The sequence below is a fragment of the Perna viridis genome, chromosome 7 (genome assembly GCF_037379345.1).
Source record: "Perna viridis isolate PV_CMFRI_1.1 ecotype Kerala chromosome 7, ASM3737934v1, whole genome shotgun sequence".
NCBI classification, from domain to species: domain Eukaryota; kingdom Metazoa; phylum Mollusca; class Bivalvia; order Mytilida; family Mytilidae; genus Perna; species Perna viridis.
Genome location: NC_142451.1, coordinates 23,336,445 through 23,348,846, shown reverse-complemented (window position 1 = coordinate 23,348,846; position 12,402 = coordinate 23,336,445). Strand labels below are relative to the sequence as shown.

At 32.8% G+C, this 12,402-nt stretch overlaps 1 protein-coding gene across 3 annotated transcripts in view; it reads left to right on the top strand.

Annotated features, from left to right (window-relative positions):
• Nucleotides 1–11,981, top strand: part of LOC148611873 (A disintegrin and metalloproteinase with thrombospondin motifs 16-like) — a 49,690-nt gene extending 37,709 nt beyond the window's left edge. Inside the window, exons 23-33 of one of the 3 annotated variants that reach the window (XM_088592836.1) lie at nucleotides 113–269; nucleotides 1,531–1,662; nucleotides 2,481–2,633; nucleotides 3,839–3,862; nucleotides 4,302–4,412; nucleotides 5,057–5,086; nucleotides 5,802–5,912; nucleotides 6,389–6,556; nucleotides 10,510–10,635; nucleotides 10,984–11,539; nucleotides 11,861–11,981. In XM_088592836.1, coding sequence (XP_088448962.1) covers nucleotides 113–269; nucleotides 1,531–1,662; nucleotides 2,481–2,633; nucleotides 3,839–3,862; nucleotides 4,302–4,412; nucleotides 5,057–5,086; nucleotides 5,802–5,912; nucleotides 6,389–6,556; nucleotides 10,510–10,635; nucleotides 10,984–11,539; nucleotides 11,861–11,864 — 1,572 coding nt within the window. In that variant the 3' untranslated portion in view covers nucleotides 11,865–11,981. Of the gene's footprint in view, nucleotides 1–112; nucleotides 270–1,530; nucleotides 1,663–2,480; nucleotides 2,634–3,838; nucleotides 3,863–4,301; nucleotides 4,413–5,056; nucleotides 5,087–5,801; nucleotides 5,913–6,388; nucleotides 6,568–10,509; nucleotides 10,636–10,983; nucleotides 11,540–11,860 lie in introns of those variants that run through there. The other 2 variants (XM_088592837.1, XM_088592838.1) reach the window with 2 other exon arrangements.
• The last annotated feature ends 421 nt before the right edge of the window (nucleotides 11,982–12,402 follow it).

Below are 12,402 nucleotides of genomic sequence, written 5' to 3'. Positions count from 1 at the left end.
TGTGTCTGTTTTCTGGTCTTTGTCCCTAGATTATATTCTTTTGATTTCTGCTAAAATTTTAGTTCCCTTGATTACTCTTTCATTATATTTGTTTTATTTTTTTGATTTTAAGTGTTCTAAGACATGTGGTAAAGGTATAAAGACCAGAAATGTTGCATGTTATGACTCTGAGGACTCTCCCAGCCCATCAGCACATGGCCGTTGTTTTATTAATCATAAACCTGCAGCAGAGGAGATATGTATGGAGAAACCATGTTATACAAGTCTTAGTAAGTTGACCTTATTTGTAGTTTATGGCAGATTGAAAAATAGTGGTACCATTTTCAAGACAATTTTAGGTAAGCCATTAACTCTGAGAGAACTCTGCCCTACAAACTCATAATGTGCCATATTTCTTAACAATTTAACATTTAATTTCTTTATAGTTCATCTGGTCCAGAGGGCCATGTGAGCTATTGCCATTACCTTGGGTCCATCGTTCTCCATTGTCACTTCTGTCGTCTTTAACAATATTTCAAAACTCAGTACCTCTGACACTACTACACAAATTAGAATCAAATTTTGTATGAATGTTCCTTATGTACACTGCCTAAAGCCGATATTTGGATCTTCGATTAAAAAATTTTAAAGAAAATTAGTAGAAATAGAACATATGGGTTTTTTTGTATATATCTCAAAAACCATCTGGTTTAGCCGAACTCTTGTCTGAAAAGTGTACAGCATGCTAAGATCGATTTGTTGTTTAAATTTTCGTTTAAATCCATTAAGCCATGTTGGAGTTATTGCCCCTTTTTGGACATTTTTTTGCCATTTTTTATATCAGTACTATAAAAGTTAATATGATCGTTCCTTAGAATGTTAGGAATTTTTATTCAAGAAAAAAAATTGGCCGCTTTAAGCCATGTGAGCGATTCAGGCTTTCTAGAGCCTCTAGTCTACACTCCAAATTTGGTCATCCCTTTTATTTACTTTTACAATCTTTTTAGACTGTTGAGGTGGGTAATTGGTTCTTGACAATTTTTTTAATGTCATACAGGTGCTCATTGATAAAAAAAAATGTGAAACACCTTTTAATTATTAGGGGCATTCTGCTGGGATGTAAAATGTAAATCATCTAGAAGCTAACATAGAATTGTTCTTAAATTGGTACAATTCTATTTCACTTCACAATTAATGTGGCTTGTCATGTAGGATAAAGAGATATGCTCAGTATATGGTATATAGCAACTTAATTATAGATGGCTCATTAGGCCATCCTTAAAAAATGTTAGTTTGCAGTTTATTGACTTACAATTTTTGATGTGGGTAGGTATGTAGGTAGGTGAATTATTTTTTTGTTCTAAAAAAATGACAAAAAATGAAGCCAATATGCTAAAAATAGAATAAACAAAATTTGTCTTGAATGGATGAAAAAAAGAATTTTTAATGAGTAGGTTGATAAACAGCAAACAAACAACTCTTTAAGGTTGGCCTTATGTAGGAATATAAAGAGGATTGTTCAGCATATGGTATAAGTTTTCTTTTTTTAAGGTGGCTCATCATGCAGTGATAAAGAGGATTGCTCAGCATATGGTACAACTGTTTGTACAGACTCACAGTATGAGAGTTTTGCTAGGGAAAACTGTCAAGAATATTGTGGATATTGTGTTAAGGATCCTGCTAGTATGTATAATACATGTACTGTAAAAGTCTAGTTGTCTAGAAATGATATATATATGCAACTTTAGATTGGTTTTAGTCCCTTTCAATTGTTTTCAAATCAAGACAGTAATGCCCACTTTCATAATGTCAATAATATTAGTGTTAAGTGTAGAATTTGAACTCCCGGCTTATAATTATCTATTTCTTCTGGTCTTTCCATTAAAAAGATCTATGGAATGAACTCAGGCTATATACTGAAAAAGGATAGAGTCTTGGTGATTGAGGCTAATGCAATGTTATGAGTTAGCCATGCTACGGTTATATATAGTTCTTCAATGTTTTTCACCTTCTACAAGGCAGAATAATTTCGTAATTTGAATACAGCTTTGTCATGATGAGTTGTATACTGTCTCTTGAGTTTTGCCTATTTGTGTTGAAGTGTGTAAATTTAGAATGCTGAGCATAAAATCTTGGGTAACATTTTCTCAGTTCCTACAAGGCAGAATAATTTAAGATTTAGATCACTGCTTTGATATTATGAGTTATATTCCATCTGCTAGTTTGAGTTTTGCGAAACCCAAACCCTCTGTGTGATTGAATGACTTAATTATATGAATGGTGTGATCTACAGTACACAAGTGTCTTATGGGTCGGACTGTTCCATTTAAGGGATTAAATATCCTCTGTGGAGATGAAAAATAAGGGTAAATAATGTGCCACTTCTATATCTAATCCAGCAGCAGACGACATTGTTTACATGGACAAGTATAAGCTCACAGCAATTTTCCCCAATCTGTTGTAAGTTTTTTTGAAATAATGTCAGATATATATTATTGTAGATTTCCAATTCCCAGCATCAGATGACTGTAAAGATACTAATGGGGATTGTACAGCTTATGGTGATGATGTGTGTACAAAATATAAATCATGGGCCAAAAATAACTGTGAGAAGACTTGTAAACTCTGTGTTAACCAATGTCTATTAAGGACAGGTAAGTTGAACCTGTATATAATCAGTTTTACAAAGTAGATTTCCAACTTTTCTGACCAAAACCCAAATTTGACCTTTCTCTCCTATATAAGCAGTCAAAATCTTCCAAAAATATCTGTCTGACATGTCTGTTGGTCAGACGATAATTCATTATGACAGATAGAATGGCCTCAAAATATTGATGGAATAGCAAGTTTTGATAAGACTGACTTATGCAAGATCATAAAATTTGTCCAAAAACCACTTTTTAATTTACGCTGAATTCCCAATAATGGAGATTGATAACGGTAACAAGATTCCTTATGATTTCTCATTGATACATAGAAATATTAGCGAATTTTATGATACTGTTATGCTAATAGCTGTGTAACAAAATCAATATCTTTGAAATATTTTTTGGTTTTGTAATTAATAGTCATAATTTTTATCACTTCTAAATGGAATTAAAATTTTCGAATCTGGATTTAACTATTATGTTTCTTTTTTTCTGTATATTTATTTCAGATTTCATGAATTTCCACTTTTCTTGTTTTCTTCACAAAGTCTTGTCTGAATTTAAAAAATGACAATTTTTTTATTACTGATGAAGTGTAATAGAAATTTTTATTGTTGGAACTTTCAGTTTACGGATTGTTTGTAATGTTTAAGGCAAAAATAACCAGTATTTTTTTTTACCTCAGTAAACACTGAAAAGGAGTAAAACAAATATTAAAAATGCAATGCTTTACAAATTTGATAAATACTGAAAAATAGTATTTTTTGTTTAATTGGGCATAACAATCAAAACTACTTGGTCTTTTTCTGATTATTAAAAAGGATATCTTGGATACAGAAAGAAGAAATTCTTCTTGAATAATTTCCCAGAATTGTAGTGATCAAAGTTGTTTCATTCAGTTGGTGGTACTGAAAATATATCAGTAGAAATTAGGAAGTGTAATTCTTCCTAAAAATTTTGGGCAAAGAGAGGAGCTAAGAAAAAAACAATGTTAAAAAAAATTCAACCAGTTCAATAGTTCATAATCAGATCAGATCAGACAAACTCTGGACAAATTCTTTGGTCTAGTGCATGCAAGGTTTTTCTTTTGAGAAGATTTCCTTTTTAAAATTAATCATGGGAGATAAAGATTCCTGTTTGAAATTGAAATATTTTGATTAATCAAAAATTTGCATTACAAAGTAAATCTGAGTCCATATCTTTTTTTGTAGAACCTCATCTTACAACACGATCTGGTAATTATAACTGATTAATTATAGTATAATACATACATGTACTGTAACATGTACTGTAACTTGGAAAATGTTCACATTATCTTTCTTTATCAATCTACATTGATTAGTTAGATCTAATTGTGTGATTAATTAACTCACAACAGCTTAATTTCATGTTACTGGTCTTACTTAAAAAAAAAAATAGCGAAACTGAAATAACCAGAAAAAATTTCACGCTTGAATGGATTAACAATTTCCATAGAAGTTCATTTCATCTAATGCTGAACTGTTTAGTGGATCACATATTTTGTAGAAATGATCAGAAAGAAATTAGGAGTACCTCTTAGTCCATAAAACTTATTGTTTTGATTGCCACATAATCTAATAATTATATGGTTATCAAAGTTTGATGCACCACTGACATTTTAGCCTTACGTTGAAGCATGTATATCATTTGTAGGATCATGTAGAGACAAGATAAATGACTGTGATGAATATGGTGCCAACATGTGTCAAGATTATGGTCCATGGGCAAAACTAAACTGCCAGAGGACTTGTAACTTTTGTCCAGGTAGATTTTATATTATGATGATGGAAATGACCTACTTACAATTAAAATATTTCAATAATTTTGTTAATTAGACATTTAGGCATAGTTTATGTTTTATGGTCCTCATTGCTCAAAAATGAAATCCACATCTTTTTTTTTTTTTTTTTTTTTTTTAAAGTTTAGTAGGTTTTTAGAGAAATGCACCCACTTATTGGTAGGTAAATGATTTGTTAATACATTGAATATATCCTTAAGTGTCAATTTCTGTAAGAACCAGGCAGTGGATCAAACATGATATGAAAAAAAAACCCAAACATTTTGAAAGTTTAATTTGGCCATTTGCACCATCAATACAAGATTTTCTGTATCATTTTGGTAAACTGAGTTATAATTTCATCAATATGCACTGAACATTAACATTTCTGATAAATTTGTCAAAAACCTCATTTTTCTAACATTCTATTAAAATAATTTCTTAGCAAATCTAGTGAAGCAGAGATCAAATAATGGTCTTTTCAAATGGAAGAAGTAAAATCACATTGTCAGATCAGTGGGGTTTTGACATGCATGTTTTTGATTTTTCCTATTTTGCCTGATTCTTACAAAAAATTACATTTAATTAATTCATTTGTATTTACTAAAATGTAATTTTAACTTAATTTCAGTTGCAGTAACAACAACTCCAGCACAAAAAGGTGATTTTTTCCCCCCCCCACCCCCATTGATGTGTCAGGTGATTCTCTGGTTTACACATCCATCTGTCACATTCACGTCTGGATGGTATTTAAAGAGCCACTTCACCAAACTTTGAACACAATGATTTGGGAAAATTCATTACTGATCAAGTTTGATATTGTTAATAACATGATTATAGCTTTGTCTATGAGGGACAGAATTGTTATGGGTAATGTCTTAACCAATGGAAATATGTAAGACTTACAATGACACACACTGTGTGCCTGTACGTCTATGTTAAGTTCAAATATTCACATCCTAACTTCATGCCTCATTTCTGAAACACCGTTATGTCTTTTCTGTCATGATTCAGAGCATCTACATAAAAAGGAAGTCACTGGTGCTCTGTCTCTATTACTATATATTATATAGAGGAGTTACAGCTCACTAGGAATGTAGGTTATATAGATCTGTATTATTTACCATGAAGTTTTGACTGTCATTAAAGTAACAAAACATTTTTATTTTTTTTTTATTCCATTATACATTGTATTTTCATTTATTAAATGAAATACACAAATAATATTACCAGCTTTTCAAAGCAACTGAGTTTTCTCTGTTTTTGCAACAGAACATGGTAATAAGAAAATAAGCATGAACAAATCGACTTTTTCTTATATCAGGATAAATATGGAATATTTTTACTGAAGTGTTATGTTCTTTCTTTTGTTTTAGGTAGTTGTCAAGACAAGATAAGTGACTGTAAGGAATATGGTGCCAGCGCTTGTCACGATTATAGTCAGTGGGCCAAACACAATTGTCAGAATTTTTGTAACTTGTGTCCAGGTAGGTAAAGCACATTTAAGGAGGTAAATGATAAATTTTGCATCAGTCAATAAGTTTCAAAACAAGGTGTGTTTTTCAACAATCTAATTACAATTAGACCTATCAATTATTCGATTTAGTCAGTGAACTTAGGATCTAACAACATTCCATTCTACTTTCTGTTCAGATGACCTTTTCAGAATCCTCAGGTTTTTCCCTCTATAATGCTTTCAAAATCATGGAAGATGAAATCTGATTGGCTGATCAGAAAGGTCATCATAACAGAAAGTAGAATGGAGTATTGTTATATCCTACATGCAGTGATTGAATGGAACAATTGATAGGTCTTATTTTATTAGATTGGTTTTTCAACTCTTCTCTGTAAAGATTTAATCACATCATTTAGAAGGTTGTAAAACAGCCTAGATTTCAGTATCCACCAAGAAAAGATAATATCTGCTGGTCTACTGTTATATATTTTAACAACCATTTTTCAGTTGCCACCACAACTCCTGTGGTCTCATCATCTACATGTAAAGATAAGATATCAGATTGTGCTGAATATGGATCTGGGTTTTGTAAAGACTATGCAGAATGGTCTAAAGTTAACTGCCAAAACTTCTGTAATTTGTGTCCTGAGGATGTCACATTGGGAGTGGAAAGTGGTAAAGTTTAACAATCTGTGGATTTTCAACATCCCTTGCTTTCTCAGCCTGTCGCTTGTCACTGCTTCAGCCCTCTGCCATGTCTCCCATCCACTTCCATATCTTTCCTTCTCTATCTTACTGAAGTGTTTCTAGGTCTTCCAGTCTTCCCCCCTCTTTTGTGTTAATGACAGTGCTAACTTGATGGTTCTATGTTATACTCCTCACTCTTGATAGTAGTAGACAGTGGTGTCATCTCAGAGTGGTTGTAATGGTGGTATTAGTGATTTTTTTCTTCTGCCTATTGGATTTTGAAAATCCTGTGTAGGCATTTGTGATTGGATGTATCAAGTCAATTCATCATTCCTTAATACCATATCTTATGGACTATTAAGTCGATATTTTTTCAGCAAAGTGTCAGCCTCAACTTATCGTCCACTTCGACTTATCTAAGGATTTTTCAAGAAAAATGTTCATCAACAATGCATTTCATTAGATTTGTTTAGTTCGCTTTTGATTGCTTTAATTCAAAATTTTTGGTAAACCGTCACTTAAACAGTCAAACCGGCGATTGAATTTAAATTATTGATTGTTGCCGCTATCCTTTTATGAATGAATATGATGATGTTAATTATAACTCTGAGACTTTGAAACCATTAAAATATATAAATAAACTGTAGAAGATACGTTAACAAAATCCTTTTTTTAACTTGGAAAACATTATCGAGTGTTTTGGAGTTATCGGTCTTTTAATATGCAAATTTATACCCATTTACAGATGGCGTAACACATTCGCACATGGTTCAAATTATAATTCAATTAAGGTGTTATCTAAATGGCTAATTGCAACCAAATTTGCAGGTAACAATTATTTTTTATTGTATTTCGTAATACAAGGTAATATTGTTTACAATTACCGCTCGTAATTATGACCAATTCAAACGAATTTCCCGCTTATTTCACACATGGCTGCCCACGTTTGACATGTTTAGGATTTTGTACTCCTGATGATCTATGGCTTCAGAACCATTGACACACCATTCAATAAAAATGATTGAACTCAGGGACAACATACGCTTTAACAAAAACACAGATATTTATTTAATTCAGAAATCTTATACTTAGTAACATTACTGGAATAATATGCTGTTGAAAACAAACCGCTCAACTCGTACCTTCACTGACATGTACGATTTAAATGCACATGTCTGACCTCCGATTTATCAATGTTTTTTTTCGTAGATTTTGGTCAAAATTAGGCAATTCAACTTATACTCCACATTGACTTATAGTCTGGAAAATACCGTACATTCAATTGTTCTGTACAGATGAGGAGGACAAAAATCACATTAGTGTAAGAAAAAAAGTGATTTTTTTTTTGTCACTTTCAGACTTGATTTAGTGTGGGGAAGGCTGATATTGCAAGCCCAAGTCTTGTAATGTCTGTCTTAGTACCACCATTTCTCCAGGTATAGAAAGGAATCTGTGTCTTCCACTTTATTGTTCTTTATCTAACTTTTTTTTTTACTGCAATTCATTCTCATTGTCATTGTTTTCTTGCATACCTGAATCTGATAGGTAGTAATGCTAGATAATCAGAATCAAGATCATCTAACCTGCTGGTGTATTTCCATATGATTCCTTTAACATGGTAGTGATTCCTCTATACTGGTGGTGGATTTCCAGATAATTCCTCTATACTGGTGGTGAATATTCAGATGATTCCTTTAACCTGGTGGTGAATTTCCAGATAATTCCTCTATACTAGTGGTGAATTTCCAGATGATTCCTCTATACTGGTGGTGAATTTCCAGATAATTCCTCTATACTGGTGGTGAATTTCCAGTTGATACTTCTAATCTGGTGGTGAATTTCCAGATGATACTTCTAACCTGGTGGTGAATTTCAAGATGATTCCTCTTTACTGGTGGTGAATTTCCAGATGATTCCTCTATACTGGTGGTGAATTTCCAGATAATTCCTCTATACTGGTGGTGAATTTCCAGATGATACTTCTAACCTGGTGCTGAATTTCCAGATAATTCCTCTTACCTGGTGCTGAATTTCCAGATAATTCCTCTAACCTAGTGGTGAATTTCCAGATGATACTTCTAACCTGGTGGTGAATTTCCAGATAATTCCTCTATACTGGTGGTGAATTTTTTCCAGATGATTCCTTTTACCTGGTGGTGAATTTCCAGATAATTCTTCTATACTGGTGGTGAATTTTCATATGATTCCTCTATACTGGTGGTGAATTTCCAGTTGATACTTCTAATCTGGTGGTGAATTTCCAGATGATACTTCTAACCTGGTGGTGAATTTCAAGATGATTCCTCTTTACTGGTGGTAAATTTCCAGATGATTCCTCTATACTGGTGGTGAATTTCCAGATAATTCCTCTATACTGGTGGTGAATTTCCAGATGATACTTCTAACCTGGTGCTGAATTTCCAGATAATTCCTCTTACCTGGTGCTGAATTTCCAGATAATTCCTCTAACCTAGTGGTGAATTTCCAGATGATACTTCTAACCTGGTGGTGAATTTCCAGATAATTCCTCTATACTGGTGGTGAATTTTTTCCAGATGATTCCTTTTACCTGGTGCTGAATTTCCAGATAATTCTTCTATACTGGTGGTGAATTTTCATATGATTCCTCTATGCTTGTTGTTGGTATTTATCATTATCCAATTTATTATGACAATAAAAAGAAAGCCAGGTAGGAAACAGCCTTGCTTAACCCCACTTCTAACTTCAAACCATTTTAATGTTTTACCATCTTCTGAAATACAGCACTTGTAGCCTTCATATCTTTTCCTGATAATGTTGATAAATATTTCAGGTATGTTATTTAGTTTTTTTTAGAATGGTCCACATTCTTTCCTGCATACACTATCAATCACTTTCTTAAAACGTATATAATTGAAATAGTGAAGGAAATTTCGTTCCTGGCATTGTTACAAGATGTGTCAAAGTATAAAAACTTCAATGAATGTACCACTGCCATATCAGAAAGCTGTTTGTTTGCCTTTTATTATTCTGCAAAAGATCATGGATGGTATGGATAGGAGAAATATTCCCCTGTAAATTTTGCAAAGTGTCAAGATGTCATCAGTTATGAGTCATTTGGTACCTCCTGGAATTATATTATTCTGTAAAAAACTCATGGTTGATGTTGTCAAAACATGGTCTATTTTTGCTTTTAAGATTCTTTATTGGTTTGCTTACTTTGTCTGCTGTGTTTTATAAGGTATTTATAGTCCCAATGATAGGAGAACTGTCTATTTTACAGGATTCTGGGATTATGGTGTTTTCGGCTGAAACATTTTAAAACTCCCTCAAAATGCTTTTTTCATCTTTGTAATATTCCTTCTTCTTGAATTAGAAGCTTGCCATCCTTTGAGCTAACCCTGCATACTGTATTTCTTTCCTAAATACTTAAGTTTTATGGTTATACATTTTTTGTGTCTAATGACTAATGATTTAAAATTAAAGTGCTGGCCATTTGGTTACTGAAAGGATACATCAGGTTAAGTATTACATTCAAATGCACATTTTTCACAAAGCTTGAAATGGTTAGACATTAAAATGAAGAGTAGGCAGCACTGCATTTTGAGCATCTGAAAAGTAAGCTATCACTTGCTTGAAAAATTAAAATGTGAAAAATTGTTTGCAAAAAACGTGTGTCCCTGTCAGAAATGTAAAAAAAAAACACCTGGAAACTCCTGAACTAATACTGACAATTTTTCTTTCTTGACATTACTCATAATACATCATACCTGACATTTTTTTACTCAAAGCTTAAGTAGGAAAGCCAGTGGTATACTTGACTGAAAAGGTTCAACAGAAAAAAAAGCTGTTGTTGAAGAACCTGTTCTTTTGTTTGAGTCTGTTACCTACTTCTTTGTAGTTCAGTTGCGATCTGTAAAGTATTCTCCCTTTTTATTGACAAATGTAGTTCTTTTTTGCAGATCCATCATGTGTAGACAAGATAACGGACTGTGCAGAATATACCAAGAGTGTGTGTACAGGTTTTAAAACCTGGGCTGAACAAAACTGTCAAAACTTTTGTGGACTTTGTGGTTCCAGGAGAAAACGTTAGTACTTGGTCTTCTTGACCTATGTAAGGCCAACAAGAAATATTTTTTTTTTTATTCATGTCCTCATTCATCACTTTTAAAGTAGTTCATTATCTGTTCTTTTTTTTCATATCAGCTATGTAACTTAGCACTTGTCATTTTCTGTCCAGCAATATAAAAATCACCATTCATGTTTTGAGATTAACTTAATTTTGCTCACCATAATTGGTTTTAATAAAATGGCATGAGGACAAAGAAATTAACATTGATAATATGAAATTTTGAAATAAATATCCATAAACTGTATTTGGTCTACCATTTCATGGATAATTTTAGTGATTAAATGATACTATTCCAACATTACAGGTTCTGTATGGCCTTTTGTAAGTGGGGAACCAGTTCCAGTGTATAGAGTACCACAGAAAGTTATCTCATCAGAAAGTAAAGATCCAAAAGACACACCAATTAGGGTTCCTCCCAAAGTAAAAATAGTGCCTGCTAAGATTCCATCAAAAAAAGTCCATCCAACACATAGTGATCAAACCTCAACACCAAAGACAATTAAGTCTAGGACTTTAAATGGATTTCAGAAAGACATACCTGAAACTGACAACCAGAAACGCAACTTGAAAAATGCATTAAAAGCTTATGCCTTATCCCATAATCCTAGGCCTGACATTGATAACATTGGTCCTCATCACAATGTGAATGAGGAAAAGCCAAAGAAAGACACAGAGAGTACTGAAGGTGGACCTCAGTGGCAGCTAGTACCAGAGGATGTTCAGCCAATACCTTTAGATCCTCGGGAGTATGAAGATTTAGACCAATCCGAGCAAGTCCAAGTTGATCCACCACTGGATGTGGATGATGGCCTAGATACTGAACTTAGCAGTCTGTCTGCTTCACAAAGGGAAGACAATAGGTAATTTTCTGTGATGAATGGACATATTTACACAAAACAATTAGGCAATTCAAAGTAAATATTTGTTGTTTAAACAAAAATGTATTAACAGTTGATTAAAGTAATCACTGAGGCAAAGCAGACATTTTTCCATGAAGAAGACTTTAATACCTAATAAGATGCTTTTTACATTAGTGCTAACCAGAAAAGGATGGCATCAGATATTTAGAATTTTCATGTTTTATTTGCGAATCACCAGGTGTATTTTTTTGGTGCAATAGTTATATAAGGAGCAATTAATTTTCATTTTGATCTAATATTTTACTAATTTTAATTTTTCAGATGATTCTTCAAGAGTGTTCATTGTGGTAACTGCTGTATATAGACTTGACATGTGCTATTTATACTAGATAACAATATTGTATCACTGAGGTGGTTTTAATTAAATGTATGTACAAGTGCATATTTTTGTGTCTTATGTAGATCTTCCTCATACCGAAGTATCTAAGACCCAATCCACAGGGGAAAGGGTTTTAAATTTCATTTCATTCAGTTAGTCTATGTAAGAATCTGGCAAGGGAGTGTGATCAGTAAAATAATAAAACCATAGAGGTGTGTCCCTGAATAGTTATGGCACATATGGACACACCATTTAATCTTGATACAGCTCTGAATTGCGATTATGATTAATTGTTTGACACAGGATCTGAAATAGACCAGAATTGAGGTGGCCTTAATTCTTAAACGGTTCATGTCGAAGCTCCCAATATCAGTTCTAGTCTTACTTTGATGGTATTTTACCGTGTGCAAATTTATAGATTTTTACTCCAAGTGTATCCTATTGAGTGAATTGAACTCAACATTTCAACCTACTTGAGTGTTAT